This window comes from Gymnogyps californianus, chromosome 13 (genome assembly GCF_018139145.2).
Source record: "Gymnogyps californianus isolate 813 chromosome 13, ASM1813914v2, whole genome shotgun sequence".
NCBI lineage: Eukaryota > Metazoa > Chordata > Aves > Accipitriformes > Cathartidae > Gymnogyps > Gymnogyps californianus.
In genome coordinates, this window is record NC_059483.1 from 19,158,214 (window position 1) to 19,179,045 (window position 20,832).

The window sequence follows — 20,832 nt, forward strand, 5'->3', positions numbered from 1 at the left end:
AATGATGGGGGAGGGGGAAAGACAATCACACTAGATTTCATGTAAATAGTTTAATTATATTTCAATGCTTAAAACACAGAAACACTTGAATTAAATTACATCATAATGCTTCTGCTAAATTGTACATATACTTCCAAGAACTGTGAGAGGAGGCGCTATTGAACTAAAAGAATACTCCAGTACAAGCCCAGCAAATACCCGTAATATTCTTTTAGCCTTATTACCTGTACTTCTTTAATCTAAGGGCAGTCATCACAGGACAAAGCCTACCATTACAGGAAGAACGGTTAAAGAGAATTCCTCTGTAGGTGTGTTTGTTATACAAGAGGTATCTCAGCATTAACGTGGAACAAGGTGCATATTTTTGCACCTGAGCTGGCAGATGCACTGCTTGGCAGCTGCCTGTGCAGCACGTGGAGTTGGGTAAAGAGCACAAAGTAGGCTGTTGGTTTGAGGAAACAGCTCAGCTTATACTTGCCTTTTATCGCGTTTAAAACAACAAATGAAGTTTCAATCCTAAGAGTTCTAGGGAAAACGCTGCGATTTAGGACAGCCATGCACCCTTGCTGCCGCTTGCATCCCTGTCCTGCTGCAGAGCGTGGGAGTGTGACAGGCAGTGACGTGCCAGCTGCTGAAGGGAGAAATCTGATGTTTCTGTTGCTGGCTGCCTTCAGTGAGCACTTGGAGGAGATGGTAAGTGCGCATGCGTGTGCGGGGTGATGTATTTGCTTCTCAGCTGGTCACGCAGGCATAACCTCTGGGAAGACCCACAGATTGTGTCCAAATTCTAAGGACCTAAGCCAGATGATTACATTGAGTATTTGTACCCACGTACCTTCCTTCCAACAGTATGCCTGGAGTACAAACACCAGCAGCCTGGGAGTGCCTCCTGCCAGATCTCCTAGGTATGGAGGATGGGCTGTTTTCCACAGGTGATGACACTCCTAGCCCTAATACACTCCCAGAACTCCCTGGTTTTAAAAAGAAAGAGGGATACTGAAAAATTAAAGCAATTTAGCCCTGCACAACTGCCATGAGTGTCAGTGAAGGAGGGAGGGCTGGTAAGGAACTGTGCGCTGCAGGGATCAGTGGCACATGCCCAGGAAAGAGTCTGCATTTAATGAATACAGGAAAAAAAATCACAGTGGGGAAGGAAAAAAAAGGAGATTTGGGAGAACAAAAATTAACTGGCAGGTCCAAACTTGCAACAAAGCACATTGTACCTGAATTGCGACTCAGTGAAACATCTCCTTGCCTAAAGCCTACCGTTAGATCTGCATTCAAATTTTGGCTTGCCCCGATTCCCTTTTGACTGGTGCTGTGGATGGAATATGATCTGATTGACAAATGCATGTACTGCAAAAAAATCAGGAGGTGATCAGTGCACGGCTGGGCACTGATGCTTGCATGCAGGCTCTGCTGCTGGCCCCTGGCCGCTGTGCTGGCCTGCAGCACTTGGGGCCAGTGGCCACCAAAAGGCTCTGCAGAGGACAGCCCCCATGCCGCGCTGCAGCATGCCAACGTGGCCAGAGACCCCTTTGCGCTCTCTTCCTTCTGCAGCCCTGAAGGACGCACAGGCAGAGAGATGCTTCAGGGTTACAGGGAAACTCCTGGCTTACCTGTCTAGTCCCACCTTCTGCATTAGCAGGTAACGTGAGCAGAGGCTAACACAAAGCTCCGTGTTTCCTTCAGCAGGAAGAAGAGAAGGCTCTGACTGCAGGTCCTGGCAGGTAAGGAAGAACGAACCAGCTGTTCAGTCACCTCTGGGGGCAGACATGGGGCTGTTGTAATGTCGAGCCAATACATGTTTTTCCTTATTCAAAAGAAAATATTTCAAGGCTTAATCTTTTTTCTGGATAACACTCTGCACTGTAGAAACTTCCCTGAGCCGAAGCAGGAGGGGGATACATGATATCAGAACCCCAGTTCTACTCAACTCCTCTCTGCGGCCCAAGCACCATTATTCCTAGCTCAGCGGCAGGGAGTCACGTAGCCAGACATTGACACCCCCTGCCTCTAGCTGTGTGAATTCCCCTCTGTCTATACGGCAGCCCTAATTTGGGATATTTAGCCACATCCTCGGTTAAGATGTCATCAGCCAAATGTTCACCATTTCACTTTTTAAAGCTAGTGAATTCCTCATGCTTCAACATCACCCTGGGCACGCATTTATTAGCAGCCCACATGCCACAAGGGGAATAAGCCCATGATATGTGTTCTCCCTGGCATGCCCCAGATTACCACTCAGGCAGGGGAGTCAGCTCTCCTTGCTCAAAGGGGCTTTGCCACCAGTCACCCCTCCAGGATCTGCTAAAGCTGTGGTCACTGTACAGAGAGGCTCATTCATCACTTTCCTTGGGGTCTGGTGGCACAAAGCCAACGGGGAAGCTCTCTGAAATATGCACCTCTCCTCCTTCCCTGACCCAGAGAGCATGCACATGTGCTCTGACAAGTTAGTCTACAACAGGCACTGTTCCTAAGCACGCAGCTTGGTGGATGGTATCAGTGAGCACCAGCCCAGAAACTGGAGCTCAGGACCTTTTAGTGGTAACAGACGCACCAAAAAATCACCACTGCCATCACAAAGGGTTTGCTTCCCAAAGTGACGACAGTTCCCAGTGCTTGTGCCCATTTGTAACACAAACCAACGGGGTGACCAGCTGGGCTCAGCGGATCGGCCATGCTTGCGGGAAGTCACTGGTTTGTTGGCTTCATCCTCCCCAGTCTCAGCACGATCCCAGAGCAGGGGCAGGTATTGTTCATGCATTGATGGCATTGGCAACGTCTGTGAACACAAGACGGCTGGGTCTCTGGAGGGCTCCTTGACTTGTCAGCAGAATCTGCATTGAAGCAGTGAAAGATGAGACCCAGCAAGTCTGCCTTTGCTCAGGTGCATGCGCTTGGGCACAGACTGCACTGTATTGTAACTAGATTCAGCCCCTTACTACGGGGAGGCTGGCTGACTAACATGGCATTAACAAGGCTGTGACAGAAAAACACAACAGGCCAGAGAGCAAGTCAGCACATCCATGCCAGTTTAAAATCCCCACATCATTGGATTACTGGGTCTCACTATCTGTATATACAAGGCAGCATGAAAAGACTTGAAACATCAAGAAAGTCTGGAAACATGCCATAGACTGAACTTTGGCTGTTGTTTTAGACTCTCCCTCTCTTATTATGTTAAGCCTTTAAACTTGTGTACTTTCCAGGCCTAAGTATCCGTGCATTAGCAAGCTCTGGAGGGATCTGAGGTATCCTGCTGGCCAGTCCCTATATAGGAAGGATCTGCTTTTACTGTGCTAAGTTTAATTCTGGCCTTGTCATTTCCCCCCTTTACTACCTGAAGGGAAGTCCTCTGTGCACTAATAGAGAGATCTGATGTTTTCCCAGTACGTGCTACTCAGAGGACAAGATCCTTTGCTTTTATACAACAGTACTTCTTGCTTTCCCAAACCAGTGTATGGAATATGCTGACTATCGTTCATATTCCAACACACACATCTCCTTTGTGCTCTTTAGCAGGTTGGGAAGCATGTCTCGAGGCAAATATTTTATAATTACAGTTGTATTTATTATCTCCTCTTACCCTTTCTGCCTACACCAAGCTTGCTTACAGATTATCTGAAGGTGTAAAGTGTGTGGAAACTGAAAATTGTTTGGGAGAACTCCTGCTCCTGGAACTGGAAAAGCAAGGGAAGACACAGGCAACACAGAGCAGCTGGAAAGAGAGGAATTCAAGAAAGGAGAGATGTCTACTCTAAGGGGAGGCTGCATCACTGGCTAAGAGACGTACCTGTTCCAACCATCCCTGCTGGCTCTGTCTTTCAGAAAGGCTTTTTGTGTGGCAGTGGTGACAAAGGAAACAGAAAACACTGTGAAGCTGGCTGCAAATGATGGTGAGAAGCCCTTCTTCCCTATTTCTCCTACCTCTTGGTACACTGAGGAAGGCAATAGTCTCTTGCCAAAGACGCATCTGGACCGTTAACCAAAAACAACTGGCCAAGCTATCAAGCTCTTTCCAAACTCACAAATGTAGCAAGTCAGTAGTCTCTGAGGACCTTATAATTTCTCAGCATGCTGCATGCCTTTGAACACTCAGACATGGTCAAAGCAAAGCCTTCTTCCCCTCTCCCCAACTTCAAATAGAGAACTCTCCTCCCTTTTCTCTGAGCCATGCCTGCTCTGTGCCCAGCAAGGCTGGCCTGCAGGTGCTGACAAGACCAGCTGTGCCATGCCACAACAATGTGCAGGCTTTCTGCCTGCGTTCTTCAGGGCCTGCAGCACGGTTAACTGTTATGATTACAGGCTTTCCCTCAGCAAGGCCTTGTTCCACACTTGCATCCTTAGGCAAAGCAGGGATACCTTAAAACTGGGTGGAAATTACTTGCTTTTCAGGGCCAGGGCAAAGGAGCCTCAGTGCTTTGTGGACATTGAAGCCCCATCTCCCAGAAAATCGCATTCATCCTACTGCTCCCTTGTGGTGCCCTGGGTGGTAAACTGTAGTAAACTCACCCTTAATTACTGACGTTGCCCTCTTCTCTCTCCTAGTTGAGTAGAGCCAGCACTTTGCCTCCCCAGGCTCTTCGTCCTAGTTGTCTGACTCTTCAGTCCATCCTAAGCACTCCAAAATGTTCAAGCCCTCTATCGCCAAGGCTGGCAGAGATGGGGGAAGTCCTCTTGAGGTCTTACATGGTTTCCTTACCCTACAGCCCTACAAAAACTCTTTGACTCTCTAACAAAAGCAGTGCAGGTACCAGTGGTCGTAGTAACACTCGCTGGCCCCTGCTGCCTACCTTGCTCTGCGATGCCTGGGAAGATGCTGCATCTCGCCCATGTTCTAGCAGCTCCTGCTCCAGTTCATCCTGTTCCTCGGTGGGATCAAAGTTGTACATGGGCATGAGCTGGTGCCGTAGTTTCTCCAACCTGCCCACGGGAGGGAAGGGAAAGGGTTGGTCGAGAAGGACAGATGCTCAGGCTGCCTTCCCCACCCCACTGCTGAGGCTTTCTGCAGGCTGTTTCTTCTGCTGCACAGGGATTCTGCTCTTGTTGCTCTTGCTGGATAAGGGTCATGTCCTGTCCTGCAGGGATGAGGATAAGAACCTACTACACACAGCTGGCAAGAGTGGAAGATACCCAGAGTGCAGTTACAGGGATTAATTGCCATCACTAATCTATGTTGGCAAGCATTACGCACAGAGGAATCAGGCCGGGATTTAAGTACCTGCAGACCTTAAAAGATCAAGCTTTATGTGGTGGGACAAAAGAGACAGTGGAACATCCTGGCTAGGCATTTTGCGACTTCTCCCCCTGTCCCTCTGCCCACAAGAGCCAGTCCTGCCATGTCACGCTATGTCTGCCAGCGGAAGTCCACTTTTAGCTCCAGTGGCCTAAGAGGAGTACTTTAACTCTGGGGTTGAAGTACATAAATAGAAAATAATAAACAATAAATAGAAAATAGGAAAGGGATTCTCATAGGAGGCTGATGCCTGTGGACAGACTGTTCTTACTCTTGTATCATTGCTCCAAGTGACAGAGCTATAAAGTATTGCCCCAAGGGGTCTCCCTAAATACTGCGCAGCTCAGAGATGGAGGATGGATGGGTGGGCATGCTCCTGTGAAAACAGAGCCCTGCCTTAGGCTGTAGCTGAGTTTTGGGGGGTGGGGAAGGGAAACATACAGGCAGTTACTGGCAGTGTCACCACAAGTATCTACTTTGGCAAGTGTTAGGATGACACATTGCCTCCCTGCTTCTATATGGGTTTGCCAACACAACCATTATCTCCAGTGGTGCTATGTTCACAGGCCAAGCATTAGCTGCTCCTGTGGCATTACCCAGATCTGGGCTTCAGGGTCTGGCTTGGAAACTTTACAGTGGGCAGCAGCACTTCTTGAAAGTCTGTGACCAGGTCAGGCCAGGCCTGCCACAAGGAGTCAGGCAGGGAGGAGGTACCACATCTAATGGATCTTCACCAGTGTCTCTGCTGTCAGAGACGGAAGAATCAAGATGTGTGTTGCTGCATGCTGCTCTCCTCTCTATTTTCAGCCAGGAGCTTAACAAGGAAATTAAGACGCTAAGTCTTGGGCTAGAAAGCTGCATCTCTGCACTACACTGCTGCCAGTTGCTGTGACTGCAGCTAAAGAGGCCTTCATCCTTGCAAGGCCACTGTCATTGAACCGGGCTGTTGGAAAACATAGGTATCTGGGAACGGCTGTAACATGAGATCCACACCTCTCATGACAGACGACTTTATACACTCATAACCCTTTCCTCTGCTTTAGTGCATCTCATAGACGAAGCATGAAGAGTTTGCAGGATCCCTAACCTACTCCTGCTCAACCATGTTTTCCTTTCCAAAGCTGCGGAGGAGTCTTTGAAGCTCTGGTGTTAGAAGGTGGGCCAATACCAGGAACGCAGTGTCCCTACCCCTGCCTCATTCACACGCAGCTGATTCCCGGTAAGCTTGTTCTCAGATAGCCATTGCTTACACTCTCCCCAGTTCCCTGTCTCCTTCCTAGCTCTCTCTGGATTTTGAAGCAGTGAGTTCCCTTCAGCCAACAACAGATGTTACTTACCTCTTCCTCTTCCTGATATACAGAACCTGAAGGAGAAAGAAAACCATCATTACAACAGTCCCAGTAGGATGGGGAACAGCTGAGAAGAGAAATTTTGGGCACAGGGCACACAGAAAGGAGGTGTAGCAAGTCTGGTGTCACTGTGCACCAAAGCAGGGGGAAGGGAGAAGTGACAACCGAAAACGAAATTTCATATGCATCAGTGTAAGCTCAGTAGCACATCATGTCTGACACTAAGTGCTCGAGTGGCCTGTTATTAGGTGTGTTAGTAGTAGTAAGAGTATTAGGTGTGTTATTCTTAGGTGTAGCTCAGCACATTTCTGGTGGCTGCAGGACATATGTTGCAATTTAAGAGTGGATGAAGAATCCTTTGTGGTTTTCATCTGTAGATTTCCTACAGTGTAGAAGTGCTGTTACCCCCTCCCCAGCATAAAGGGAAGAAGCAAAGAGGGCATGCTCAGTGACTTGCCTCGTGTCAGCCAGTAAGAGTGGCTGCGCTGGGAAGAAAGTGAGGCTTTTGGCCTCCAGAGCCTTGTTCTGAGAACTACGAACGCTGGATGTTGCTCTTGGGAACTTATGACCATTTCCAGGATAATGTTTCCAGGTTCTCTTAGGGGCTTTTGGAAAAACTCCTCCTTGGGCCTGCAATGGAATTTTGCAGTAGTCCCTTTCTGTAGGCTCCTCTGATGGTTGTATTAGTGAAGCTCTTCCTCGTAGGAGGAATGGGAGCTTGCCGCTACCTTCTGTTCTCTGTTGGCAGGTAAACGATCTGGTTATATATCAAAAGAACTGCAACACTTCAATTGCCTGTGTCAGGCCCAGAACTATAGTTTCTGAAAGCTTCTGCCTACAGCGTTAATGGCAAGGTTAGTTATGCAGCAAAACCTCAAGGACTTTGGTGATACCTAGCAAGTAGAACCTTGGAAATGCAGTCCAGAATGAGTCTAGCTAAAATGGACTCAGGCCGCTTTAATTCAAAAAGGCATGTCCACAGAGATTAATGTGGTTTCAACAGTCTGCTTTAAAAGTTAATTTGGATGAACTTTCTTGCAGCCCCCATGTTGACAAGGTTTAAATCAATGCAGCTGTTCCAGTTAACAAGTCAGAACAGAATCTGCATTGTGTTCTTTTAACTTAACTTCCTATTGCTATTAAAAACAAATACTGATACTACATATGGCTTCTTGTAGGCCTGCTGAGCATCCCCTTCTGACTAGACCTCAGGGAGACTGCAGAAATATTGGAGCACTGGATAAAGACCTTAAAAAGAAAGGGATCTCAGGAACTGTCAGCTCCCAGCAGTTCTGGGTGAGCCTTTAGTAGAATGTAAATAAATTATTCAACCCAAATCAGTCCTAGAGCCCCTTCACCACCCTCCACCCTCAGCAGACGGAGAAATATTTAGCAGGGCTCTCTTACCATAGCTACAGCCAACCCAATCACAGTAATGATCCCAAAGGATAGCAGCATTGTGCTCATGCTGGGTCCAGTGCTGGCCACATCTGGGATTTTGGTGCTGTTGAAACTGGTAGTCTCAGGGCTTATGGTAGCTGTTTCTGGTACAGTCACATCCAGAGTTGTCCCTGGGTCTGGCCTGGCCGTGGTGGTGGTGCTGTGATACAAGTCATGCACAGAGGGTGAGCTGTAACTCATCCTGCCAGCTCTTGGTAGCTCCTTTTACCAAGCTGTTGTCCTCACCCATCAGCTACAGAGGCGGAGAGCTGCCCTTCGTATCAAGGACCCTCGTGCGAGACCTATCCTGTAGCATCATCACTGACGGCTTTTCTTCATAGGAACCACACTCATTTCTGCCTAGGAAAGAATGAGAACAAATGAACAATGCAGAGCTCTTAGAGACAGGCACAACCTTTTCCAAAGTTTCCCAATTCACTAGTACAATTTTTTGAGAGCAGATCACAGATGCCCATTCAAAACAAGAAAAAGATTTTTCAGGGGTACTGAGAGCCCCCGAAGTCATGCCTGATTCACTTGAAGTCAGTGATACGCTCTCCCCTCGCTACTTCAGCTCTGCCTCCTTGCAGGCACTTGGCAGATCTATGTGGGGACAGCCTCAGAACCCCTGTCTTTGGTCTGCTCCAGGCTGAGCCAGGTGGCCTCTATCCACCCTGGGAGATACAGCATTTTCCTGCTTCTGTCTCTTGTTTTTAATTTTTGGAAAGTTACATGGATCCCCTTATCAGTGGGAACACATCCAATAAAACGGCACTCAGCTGTGTGGCATCCATCTCTCAGGATGCTTTTTATTGAATCCAAAGCAGGACTTCCCTGTTGTGGTAGTCACTGGCGACTATGTTGTGGTAAGTCACTGCACTATCCATCGCCCCACTGTCCCTCATCCCGTGCGCTCTGGAAAGGCAGCTTCCTTAAAGCGGTGGGTTGCACCAGTCCCCCATCTGCTACTAAAGACAGTAAGTATTTCTCAAGTCCCCCATGAAAGCACCCACTCAAGCTTAGTCATGCACTGCTAATTATCAATATTAATTTTAAAATGAGTCCAATTTTGGATTGGAGTTATGAAATTTGATAGATCTATTCATGCTGAAAACATGAAAGGCTTTAATTGCTTCATGCTTCTATTGTGCAAATGATCAGGAGTTGCAAAACACCATGAGATGATCCTATGGGAAGTATTTGCACAACTTTGTTTATAAAAGCACCGCATATAACATTAGTTCAGCAATTGCTTCTGTGAAAAAGCAGCTACCTCTGGACCAGAGCAGTGCTGACCCTGAGAACTACTGTAGCAGTCCTCTGATAATTTCTCTGCAGTTTAGCAGACGTTACATCTCTGGACTGGAATGCAGCCGGGACATAGGGGTTAATGAGCTCTGAATAGAAAAAGATGTGCCTGCAAAGAGAAATGAGCTATTGTTCTGCTCCACTCTGTTCTATTCTAGGCAAGGTTATTGCGCAGTTCCCATTACCGTGACGCCTTACTGCTGTCCATAACTGCATTAAGCAGTGTGATTAACATCTGTCACTAACAACTGAAGCAGAGAAATCACACCAAGCAAACAGCACCAGGCCGCCCTGTGGTCAGTCAGCAGCCCGAGTAGCCAGCTCGACTTGCACAGCACTTGTCCTGCATCTCCCTGAGCAGGAAAATCTCTCACCACACACGCAGGATCTGTCTCACAGCTCCCTGTGAAGAACTCTGTGAAGCAGGAGTTGCTGGGGGATTCTGAAGTGCCTGGGAGACTGTGGGAGCTGTCAAACTCCCATGAGTTTCTAGAGAAATGCGACGGTAGCCGTTCTGGTCTGGTCCCACCTAACATCATGCTGAGACATGAGTTCGCTGCAGCTGAAAGGGACCGTGTCCTTCACTGACCACCAAACCATGCATGCCTAGTTTAAACCATGTGGCACCTGGATTTCCCCAGCCATTACTGACCACAGTGGAGTTCAGGTGTAGTGGACACTTGGGCACAAAGATGGCAAATTTGAAATCCAAGTGCCACAACAGCAGCAGCAGCTACAGCCCAGCAGGGAAACGGAAGGAATTGTTGAGCAGGTATTGGGCAGACCGAGCAGCTGCTCAGAGAGAATCATCGATTTGTGCTATTCAGGGAAACTCTCCATGACGATAATTCACATTTTAAAAAAAAGCCACCACCAAGGAAACAAAAAGTGGAAAAAGAGTGTAAGTGAGAGGAGTGAAGCAAGCCCAAGGGCTTTGCAAAGTATGGCTCTAGATCTTGAACAGCTCCTGAATTTTGGAAACACAATGGGTTAGGCCTTCATCTCAATGCACTGTCAGTTTTGGAAAACCACTGGAACTTGGATGTTGAAGCTGATACCAAGCCTTTGGGTAAGACCCCTTTTGTATGGACCACACACTGTGCTGCTGTGCATTGCTCCTCTGAACAAAGTTAGGCTAGGTTAAAATTAGCCAGCTGAAAACCTGGTCCAGTGAGAATGGGGCCTCTTGTTCATGCTCTCAGGGTCCTGTCTATGCTGAAGGATTCCCAAACCCAGAGACCTAGCTCTAAAAGCGGTCCTGTATGAAAGGTTTCTGACATGGCTTAGACAACCAGTTCCAGGTCCGGATGAGGGTATTTCTGTTCCGAAGCCCCTTCTCGTCCAGGTTGCAGAGGGCCAGATGGGGAGGCTGAGTTCAAGTATGGCCCAGGGCCCACGGCTTACAATGGTAGAGCTGGGGGTGCATGATCTTTCCCACACCTTCCTTTCCCAGTTGTCATCCTGGTGCTGGAAGTTTGATCTGCAGGCTGGGCACACTCCAAGTCTCTGATGGCTGCTCTAGGGCCAGGGACAGCTACTACCTATCGCTGGCAGGTTTCAGCATAGTCCATGCACAAATAGAACAGAACAGAAGAGGAACCAGATCCTCAGCTGCTGCGAGCTGGCATTCTTCCATTGTCTGCACCAACAGAGCTTCTCACACAGCCAGGACTGTTCTGTGCTGGGCTCTGCTGAGTCTGGGAATAAGGAGAACACGTTTGGTTCTCTCCTAAGCCAGCATTTCCAAACTGGTCTCTAATAGGCGCTGCGGTGGCCAACACCTCTGAGATGCACAACATCGTGTCAGGCACTAGCTTGAGGCTGCTGGCTTTTCTGAGTCTTGGTTTTAAATTCTCTGTGCTGCAGTTTCCTCTCGGGTATGACAGGAAGAGAGGTTTGTGTCACAGGGATGAAGATGGGTCACGGGGTCTCTGGATGAAGAAGGCAAATAATAACTAGTATTTTTGCTGCATTACTTCACCAAGATGAAGTGTCTCTAGTAATTCAGCAATGCAAGCAGCATTGGGTTGCTGTTGGCTACGGGATGTGGCTTCCCAGTGCGTGAACTTGTGGCTTCCTCTCCCCCTGCTACAGGGCTGACCAGGCTCCAGGGCAGCCCCCGGAGTAGGGGGAAGCCCCAACCGCGTGTGCCCACCGTCCCAGAGCACCTCAGCTGTCCCCCTCCCGCTGAGGGTCAGAGAGGTGCCACGGTCCCATCCCACCCTGGCACAGGCGTGGGGACGCTCCCCAGCAATCTCACCACTCCTCCGGCTCCGCGCTGATAGAAAACTGAAATACAAGCAACCGCCCTGACCCCTAACCCTTTCCGGGCAGCGCCACCCCACAGCTGGCTGGGGACCCTGTCCCTGCGGGAAGTCACTCTTTCCCCGTCCCGGGGAGAAGTTTCCAGACGGATAACGGGTTACGCGGCCCTTCCCGCGCCGAAACGCTACCCAGGCGGCGACGGATCAGCCCCGCGGCTCGCAGCCGGCTCCCCGCCGCTGATGCCGCCTGCGCTCCGCGCCCGCCGCTGCGGCCACCCGCAGCGCTCCGCCTCGCCCGGCCGGGGCTGGGCGGGCCTGGCCGGGACGGGGACGGGGACGGGGTCGGGGTCGGGCACAGCACGGGGCGCCGCCGCCCGCCCTTCCCCACCGCCGAGAGGCCGCGGCAGCTCCCGCCTGCGCCCGCGGCCCGGCGGTACAGAACGGGGCGGCGCGCCCGGACGCCCCCGCGGCCCGGCCCACCCCGCCGCCGCCGCGCCCCTCCCCGGAGGCAGCCGCGTTTCAGCGCCGCGCCCCCCCCCGCCGGGGCGGCCGCTGTCCCGCCGGCGCCCCCGGCCCGCCGGGGCCGGCACTTACTGAGCGCTCCCCGCTGAGGCGTCCGGTCCCCCCGGAGCGCCGCTGGCGGTGGGGCCGCCGGGGGGCCGCGCCCTCGGCCGCGGGGCCGCGCTGCCCGCGGGGGGGCGGGCCGGGCGGCTCAGCTCCGCGCGCGCCGCCGCACGGCCGGCGGCCCCGCCCTGCCTCTCCGCGCCCCAGGCGATTGGCCGGCGCCCGCAGGGCTCGGCTCGTGGTTGGCCAGCGCGCCTGTCGCTCATGCGCGCGGTGGCGGCGGGCAGGCGGTGCGGCGGCTGTGGCGGCGCTCGGTGAGCGGCGGGAGCGTCTCGGCTGTGCGGCCGTTCTCCTCACACCCCTTCCCCAGGCCCCGCCACCGCAGGCTGCGGTGCGGGAGGCGGCTGCCCACGGCCCCGGCGGGAGCCGGCTGCGCCTCCTGCCCCACCAGTGGCGGCCGCCTTGAGGTGAGGCGTCTCTGTGCGGGCGCGCTCGCTCGCCTCTGAGGGGGCCGCCGGGGCCTGCCGCCGCCCGGGTAAAGGGACCCCGCGCCAGCGCCGCGGTGCAGGCCAGGCGGGGTGCCTGGCGTTGGTCAGGGTATTGCGTGTGCAGGGGAGGCCGGGACGGCTGGAAGGAAAGCAGGGCTCCTGTCCCGGCGGTGTTCTGTGGGGCTCGTTTACTGCTGGAGAGCCGCCCGGTCACTGAAATGAGGCGTGCGTGGGCAGCTCCCTGGCTGGCAAATGGGGACTTTTACCCTCTCCCCCGGTACGGCCAGAGGGGCTGTGCGGGCGCTGGTTCAGCTGACCACTAACCCAGCAACAGTAAGGTTCGACTTACACGGTGCGAGCCCCAGCTCCCCGCCGAGCCTGTGAGCAAGACGGAGTGTAGGGCGGGGGCCGAGAGTGGGACAGGCCGTGCCTTTTGACGGCCACCAGTGTGCGTGTTGGACTACAGTGAGTGGGGAACTGGGGGTTGAATGGACCAAACCACAGAACTGCAGGAAAAAAAATCTGTTCCCTACCTGTGTGCAAATGGGTATTTGCACCAAGAAGTAGCATTACAGGGACTGTTCTTGGCAGGGACCTCATAATCAGTAGCTGGTCTCCTTTATTAATAATGACAGTAGTGGCAGCATTGTTCCAGCCATGGCCAATTAAAGTCTTATCTGCCTCCCTAACTACACTAATGGTTAATATTTTATTCCTTTAGTGTTCCTCTTGTGGCAGTATCCCCAAAACAGGGCCTTGGAGTGGGGAGCTGCTCAGGTAAGGACTGTAGCTCAGACTGCTTATGCATAACATAAAGGCAAGTTTTCATAGGGGCTGCTTATCTCTGCTGGGAGTAATGAAGATGGTAAGAAGGGGATCCTTGGGTTCTTAGAGCACCCGCCCCTTTGCCAGGAGGTAGCAGGTAAGCCAATCTTGAGATCTTTGCTGCAGGGTCTTCCTTCTGCTGCTTCCCTGGGCTCTGTTTGGTTTGATTTTGCAAAGGAGGGCAGTGGAGGCCTGACTCTTCCCATGGTTTCACTGTGCAGCAAGAGCAGGGCAGGCCTCTCACTGCTGCCTGTGCAGGTGCCCCATGCAGCAGGGTCCAGGGCTGCTGCAGGGGTTCAGTGCCAGCATCTGCCCAGGTGGGAGCTGACCCAGCCTCCCCAGATCTCCCTGCAGCAGCACTCCTACAGGGCAGAGAGCCACCCACCCTGGGTGCTGCCAACTGCTTGGGAGAGGTATTTAGCTGTTTGTGTGGTGGTTTTCTGGAGGAATTGGAGGAGGGGAGGTTGTGGCCTCTCCAAGACGGTGATGAAAAGCAGCTATCAATAGAGGAATAGGAATGGGCACTCAGGGAAACCCACAGTGGCTCCAGGGACTGTGAGTCAGAAGGGAGGGGGGCCCTCATTTCTGATGGATCACAGCAGGAAAGTGGGGTTGTTGTTCTGTTTGTCTCCATTAAAACACAGTTCCAAGTGTGATATGCAGCAGCTGTTTTGTAAAGTTTCATCTCCTTTGTCTCCTGCAGTCATCTTGTTTGTTTTTCTTCCCTCTCTGTCTGGCTGTGCCTGTTCTCTCCTTTAAGAGACTGACTTCCCTCTGGCAGGGTTTGCCTTTTTTGGCCTTTGCATCTTTCAAGTGTTTCTCTTCCCTCTAGTTGTACCTTGTGAGCTTTTCTCCTTCCTCTGCTCTTAGCAGCTCAGCCCTGGCTCTGCAGCCCTTTGCCTGCTCTCTGGGGATGGTGACAGTGTGGAAGACCCTTGACCCATGGAGTCAAGGTCTTCTGTGAGCACACCTGCTAACCTAGGACTTGTGGTTTATGAATGGAGAGAGGAATAAAAGAAAGAATCTAGGAGAGACTGAAGGTCTTCCTGCAGGGATCCAGGGTGACCCACCCATGGGGTGGAGAGCCAAGGGCTGGAGCTGAAGGTTGGTGTGTCTGTGGCTTTCTGGGACCAAGGACAGGCAGGAGTGCTGTGCCTCTGTGTAGGCACGCTCGCTTCTGCCCTGCCGTGGGCACGGGCTGGCCTCCTGGTAGCTCTGGCCTGTGGAGATGGGCAGCTCTGTGAAGAAATGGATTGCAGTGGCAGAGCTGGTTAGCTGTCACCTGAGTCTTTTATCGAGGTAATCCTTTGTTACTCTTAGGGTGTGAGTAATTGGTTTTGTACCTGTGGGCTGGGATTAGGGCAAGCAGTCTGCATTCTGTCAGAGGGGAACCTGTGATTTGCTAGCCTGAGGGATTCAGGCTATACTCTTGCCTCCTTTTTTAGACCAGAAGATCTGCAAACCAGTGCCATTTTCATGCTGCCCTGGGGAGAATCCACTGACTGTGGTCAGCTGGTGCTTAGCCACAGTGGCTTGTGGTAGTACCAAGTGTCCTGGGAGTCTCAGCACTGACTAGATCAGCTGATGGCAACAAGGAACACATGTGGAAGCCAGCAACTGATTTCGCAACAATGAGATGCCTCACCCACCCACTGCTCAGGAGGTTGTTGGGTCTTTCACCTCGGTGCATGCCAGGGGGATTGAGTCAAAATAAAGGTCCTATCCTCAGTCCAAAGTGGTCATCTCTGAGGCAGAGCTGCAGTGCAAGACCTGGGCTCGTGACTGCCACTGATGTGGTCAACTACTGGCAGAAAGTGTTTGAGACAAATGGGATCCCTGAAGCACGAGAATCCAGTGAATATATCGTGTCATTTGTCCTGGGAGCAAAAACAGTTAAGTAACAGGAAAAGAGTAAGGTCTGTGCATGCCTCTCAGTTTGTCATTTTGGTTGAATCCCTTACCTTTCTTTTTATCTCACTTATAGGAAGTAGAACAACTTTTCCTTCCTTAGATGGCAGAGAGAGTGAGGCATAGTTTATTAATGCCAGTAGAACACTTGGGATCTCTTAAATGCCGCCTTTTGCGGAGACTGAAATGTAACCCATGACATATACACCCACACTGTACCCTGACTTGCTTGGTGGAATGATTCTTAATTTTACCTATTCTTCTGAGCCCCAAAAAGTAGCAGAAGAACAGTTGCATGGGTTTGTTTTTAAACATGCAGATAGGTTCTCCTAATCATTTGTGGTTTCCAACAGTGCTAGGCATACATGTTTGTCAGCATGTTGGGTCTCCCTGGAGGATGCCCTTGGGAGGGTGCAGAGGACACTCAAGTGGCACAAGTGGGCAGGTTTTAAAGTGACCTTGTCTTCAGTTTCAGAGCTTGAATTCCAAAAGCCTCCACACTCCGCTTACAGCAGTGCAGCAGGAGCAAATCCAGCAGCTGAGCAACAAGCGACTAGAAAGGTAGGAGCATCCTCTTACAGTCATTCCTTTGGAGGGACTTCCTTCAGTCTTAATGCAGCCAGAAGAATGGTAGCAGAGAGAAGGCAGAAGACCATTAGCAGCTGACATGTCAAATAACAGTGCTGAGTCGGTTTCTCATGGTGACTCAAGTGATGGGCATTTGCTGTTGTTGTCAGGTAGCAAATCATCTGTCTGTCCTGTCTGGGAGCAAAGAGGGTTTAAGGGATGTTGCAGAGGAGCAGAAAACTGGCAATACTGGCTCTGAGTTGGGTACGTTTTCATTAAGCCCTTCTGTGCTTACAAAATTTAGCCTTGGCCCTTTCTGTCTGATTCAGCACTCTCTTCAGCTGCCAGTCCTATACTGGTCTGTGGTGTTGCTGTGCTTTCCTTTCTAGGCTTTGCCTGCGGAGGGGTTTCCCTGGTGTTTGGAGGTATCCGTGGCTGCTGTAGCTTTGGTCTCCATTTGGCCTCCATTTGTTTGCTCTGTGTGAGGGGCTCTCTTAGCGCAAAAATTAAATGAGTTTGGTGTGAAGGAGCTACCTGGCATCAGGCTGGGCCTGGGGACTCATATGTAGGGAGAGGAAGTATTCAGGAGCTTGGATCATTTAGAAGGGTGGGAGATGCTTAGGAGTATGTTTGGAGGTAGCATCCTCCTGCTTGTTTACGTGAGTGTGGTTATGATGTGGGTCCTCATTTTGCTGTGCGGATTAATCCTGGTATGAGTTATGCAGAATAGGATGTGAGGGTTTCTCAGGGAGTTAGTGTGTTAGCAGTGGTTACTGTTTGTAGGATCTGAGTGTCTTCCCTGAACTTTTCCTGCTGCTCTTGAGTCTTATGTTAGGAGCAGAAATGCAAAATTCCCAGAGCTGTCTGACTTGTAAGTTGCTCTGTCTTAAGTGCTGTTAACGTTGCAACAAATATCTGCTGTTCTACATGAAGAAGTGAGGTATGGTGCCTCACAGCGGCTGAAAACATGGCCCCGAAATTCATAGAATCATGGAATCGTGGAGGTTGACAGGGAGCTCTGGAAATCTAGTCCACCTCCCCTGCTCAAAGCAGGATCAACTACAGCAAGTTGCTCAGAGCCATGCCCAATTTGATTTTTAATGTATCCAGAGATAGATACCATACAACCTCTCTGGACAGCCTGTTCTAGTGTTTGACCACCCTCACAATGTTTAAAAAAAGACAGAGAAAAAAAAAAAAGGGACCTGGTTCTTAGGTTTAAATAGAATTTTCTGTATTCTAGACAGCCCTTTGCCTGTCTTTTCACTGGATACTACTGAAAAGAGTAAGGCTCCATCTTCTTTACTCCATCTCACCAGATACATGTGGTTATTGATGAGATTTCCCTGCCCTGCCCCCCCAGCCTGCGCCTTCCCTTCTCAAGGCTAAACTGTCCCAGCTCTCAGTCTCTCTCCTTGTATGTCAGATGCTCCAGTCCCTTAATCATCTTAATGGCCATCTGTTGGACATACTCCAGTGTGTCCTTGTCTCTTCTGTACTGGGAGCCTGGCACTCCAGATGTTTCCTACCAGTGCTGAGTAGAGGGGAAGGATCCCCTCCCTCGACCTTCTGGCAACGCTCTGCCTAATGCAGCCCAGGAAGCCATTGGCCTTCTTTGCCGCAAGAGCACATTGCTGGCTCATGGTCAACTTGTCCACCTGATCCCCAGGGCCTTTTCTGCAAGGCCTCTGTCCAGCTAGTTGGCCCCCAGCCTGTACTGGTGCATGGGGTTATTCCTCCCCAGTTTATAGGACTTCACATTACTTTTTGCTGAATTTCATGAGGTTCCTGTCAGCCCATTTCTCCAGCCTCCTGAGGTCCCTCTGAAAAGTAGCACCCCCATCTGGTCTATTCACCACTCGTCCCAATTTTCTGTCATCTGCAGACATGCCAAGGGTGCGCTCTGTCCCTTCATCCAGATCGTTAATGAAGATGTTATGCTATATTGGCCCCACCGGTGACCCCAGTGGTACTCCACTAGTGATTGCCCTTCAGCTGGACTTTGTGCCACTGAACGCAGCTCTCCGAGCCTGCCGTTCAGTCAATTTTTCAGTCCACCTCATTTATCTAGTCCATAATTCATCAGCTTGTATATGAGTATGTTATGGGAGACAGTATCAAAACCCTTAGGGAAGTCAAGATAATCAATATTGGTTACTCTCTCCTCATGCACTGAGCTATTCATTGTGTCATGGGTGGCTATCAGATCGGTCAGGAATGATTTCCCCTTTGTAAATACATGCTGACTACTCCCAGTCACCTTCCTGTACTTAATATGTTTGGAAACAATCTCTAGGACTATTTGTTCCATCACTTTCCCCAGTATTGAGGTGAGGCTGACTGGCCTGTAGCTCCCTGGCTCCAGTGCTTGATAACAAACTCTTATGTGGGAATGGAGCTCCCACAGCTCCCTTACAGTGCACGTGCACATTGCACATGCAGTTGAGAGCCTTAGGGGTGTCTAGGTGCTCACCCTCAGAAGGGTTATCTGGTTAGTAATGAGGTAAGCATGGTATTGAGAGCTTTTCTGTGTTATGGAGTATAGTCCTAAAGTGTTCACAGTTGCTTTTGCCTGCCACAGAATGCCGGTGCAGTATGTGCTTGGTGAGTGGGACTTTCAGGACCTGACTCTGAAGATGAGACCTCCAGTATTTATTCCTCGGCCTGAAACAGAGGTATGAATGTGGAGAATGTGACGGGGGTGAGCTTAAATCTGTGAATTACATCATAAAATACAATCATAGGATTGCTATGAAGGTGCCCTGTGTATCATGAGGTTGTAGTCATGAGGAGGTCAGATCACTCCGCTTCTTTTAGAACATAGGGGGATTCTAAGCTTGTGATCTGGAACTGATGCTGGTGAACTTTGCCTCCTGGCTCAGAGCAAGAGATGTTGCAAGCTAGCGTATCACTTAATTACACAGAGATCCATCTCCATTGATGGAAGGACTTGGCTTTCTTTCCTTAAAGCTGCTACTGGAATGCTGCTACTGGAAAATGGTAATGGACCCCAGAGAGCTTGTTTGTCCATGTGCAGACTAAAACAGTGCAGGCTGGTAGGAAATGGCACCTACCACCTGTCTGATGGCTCCACAGTGGTTTCTGGACAAACACTGGAAACTGAAGGGTAAGTTTTGATCTGGGCTGGAATTAAATATGAATGGCAGTTGTAAGAATATAAAGGACAGCCACACATGATCAAGTTAAAACTCCATTTTCCCCAGTGTTCCTGCTGCTAGGGAAAAGCCTAAGAACTACATGGTGACACTTTCCCTGACAGTAGCTAGCTTTCAGCTCATGGATTATCCTAGTGAGGAAGTCTTTCTGTTTACTAGTCCTCAGGAGGTTTTAGGTTTTGTGAGGGTTTTTTTTGGTTGGTTCTTTTGTTTTGTTTTGTTTTTTTTTCTTCTGAGAATTTGTTTTCTTTTGGAGCCTGTGTTAACTTTTGGAGATGAAGTGGTCTCCGTAGCTTGTCCATTTAGGAGTCACAAAAGTTTAAACCTGTTTCAGTCTAATAGTCATTTCTTCAATCGTTTGCTTGCTGCTTGGTGACTGTTGCAATGTGCTGGGCCCTCTGCTCAGGTCTCTGTAAGTAGGGGCCCATGCTGTAAAAAGAATGAAAAGGATCATTCAGACAGAATGTCCCCTATTGACAATGTCAGAAGAGATGCCAAGGACTGAGTGGGCTTTGGAGATGGGAAGGCCACCTTTGCTTTTTCTGGGGAAGGGATAGTATTGGAATGTATGAAGAAAGCAGCAGATGACTAAAGAGAGGATGCAGTCCGCAGAATCCTTCATCTGACACCTTTTATTACACAAAAGTTAAAAGGCAAAGACAGTCGGTGCTTCCATTGTGCCCTTTGAAGAAGAGGGTGCTACTGAAATCCATGAGAGGGTTCCAGACAATTTAGTGGGAATCAGCACAACTACCACTTAGACATCCTCTCATGTCAGCCTGTAGAAGAATATTCAGAACCGGAGTCTTTATTTGGTGTGGAGCATCAGCAGCATCTCATTGAGAGCCTGCTGGGCCCTAAATCATAGCGATGACACTTGTGTCCAGAGAAGTTGTGAGCTCTCTGTTGTGTCTGGGTTTGATCCCTCTGTGGTGATTAAGTTTGGAGATAGGGCTCTAAGGAATAGTTTTGCCAGTTGGAGCCCAGTGATGGTTAGCTTTGTTATTGTCAACAGTATTTCTGCTCAGATTGATTCAAGAGAGTATTTCCAACCTCTAACTCCCCATTAATTCGTGGATGCAATGTGAGCATTAAAACCGGGGAGAACTTGCATGTTCTGCAAGTCAAAACGTCTGCTGACAAGACTTCCTCTGGTGCTGTGCTCTAATTCTCCCCATGCAATGCCAGGCTTTAAACAAAGGCCTATTGTGTGGAGTGGAAGCCAGGGTGGCTAATGCCTGAGAACATTGTTAATTGCGCCCACATGCGTGATTTTGGTAAAAGCATCTCTGCTGGCCCAAACTGAAATGCAGTCCTGTGTAACATGCTGTGTTTGAAACCACTTAACATACCCTGGTGCAAAAATGTAGCATAAACAGTTTAACCCAAACCTTGTCTCTCTGGGAAAACTTTATTTGATGTGTCATGGTACTTACTATGAAGGCACATTTTTAGCACATTTATTATGGAAGGCCAGAAGTTTATGATGATAGCTCAGGAATGGAGGTCTGAGATTTTTCTTGTGATGTGGTCCTGGGGAGGTTGCTTGGACAGGAAGAGCATGGGGACAAGATCCAGCTATTTAGCAGCACCTGCCAGGACATTGGTTTAGGCATGTGCTGCTTCCAGGAACGGTGTACCATGTGTAACCTGTTGCACAAAGTGAGTTGGTGTCCAGATCCTTTCCTTTTGCTAGGAAGGAAA

General features: G+C 50.1%; 2 protein-coding genes across 3 annotated transcripts in view; one reads left to right on the top strand and one right to left on the bottom strand.

Annotated features, from left to right (window-relative positions):
• Positions 1-41: 41 nt before the first annotated feature.
• Positions 42-12,243, bottom strand: C13H3orf18 (chromosome 13 C3orf18 homolog). Its single transcript, XM_050904794.1, has 5 exons — positions 12,195-12,243; positions 7,996-8,388; positions 6,577-6,602; positions 4,797-4,926; positions 42-2,840 (listed from the first exon to the last, which is right to left on the bottom strand). Exons 2-5 carry the CDS (start codon positions 8,227-8,229, stop codon positions 2,760-2,762), a joined length of 471 nt encoding a protein of 156 aa, XP_050760751.1. The 5' UTR covers positions 8,230-8,388; positions 12,195-12,243; the 3' UTR covers positions 42-2,759.
• A 325-nt stretch (positions 12,244-12,568) lies between these two features.
• The window catches only part of HEMK1 (HemK methyltransferase family member 1), a 35,121-nt gene continuing 26,857 nt past the window's right edge, over positions 12,569-20,832 (top strand). For both annotated transcript variants that reach the window (XM_050904594.1, XM_050904596.1), the window contains exons 1-4: positions 12,569-12,631; positions 14,923-15,369; positions 15,855-15,946; positions 18,534-18,627. In XM_050904594.1, coding sequence (XP_050760551.1) covers positions 15,079-15,369; positions 15,855-15,946; positions 18,534-18,627 — 477 coding nt within the window. In that variant the 5' untranslated portion in view covers positions 12,569-12,631; positions 14,923-15,078. The remainder of the gene's footprint in view (positions 12,632-14,922; positions 15,370-15,854; positions 15,947-18,533; positions 18,628-20,832) is intronic.

Excerpts from the sequence above, each read along its gene's own strand:
- C13H3orf18 (XM_050904794.1), bottom strand. The coding sequence starts at position 8,229 with ATGAGTTACAGCTCACCCTCTGTGCATGACTTGTATCACAGCACCACC. Across the intron at positions 4,927-6,576 it reads TATATCAGGAAGAGGAAGAG|GTTGGAGAAACTACGGCACC; the intron begins GTAAGTAACATC and ends TCCCGTGGGCAG. Across the intron at positions 2,841-4,796 it reads CCCAGGCATCGCAGAGCAAG|ATTCTGCTGACAAGTCAAGG; the intron begins GTAGGCAGCAGG and ends GCTTCAATGCAG.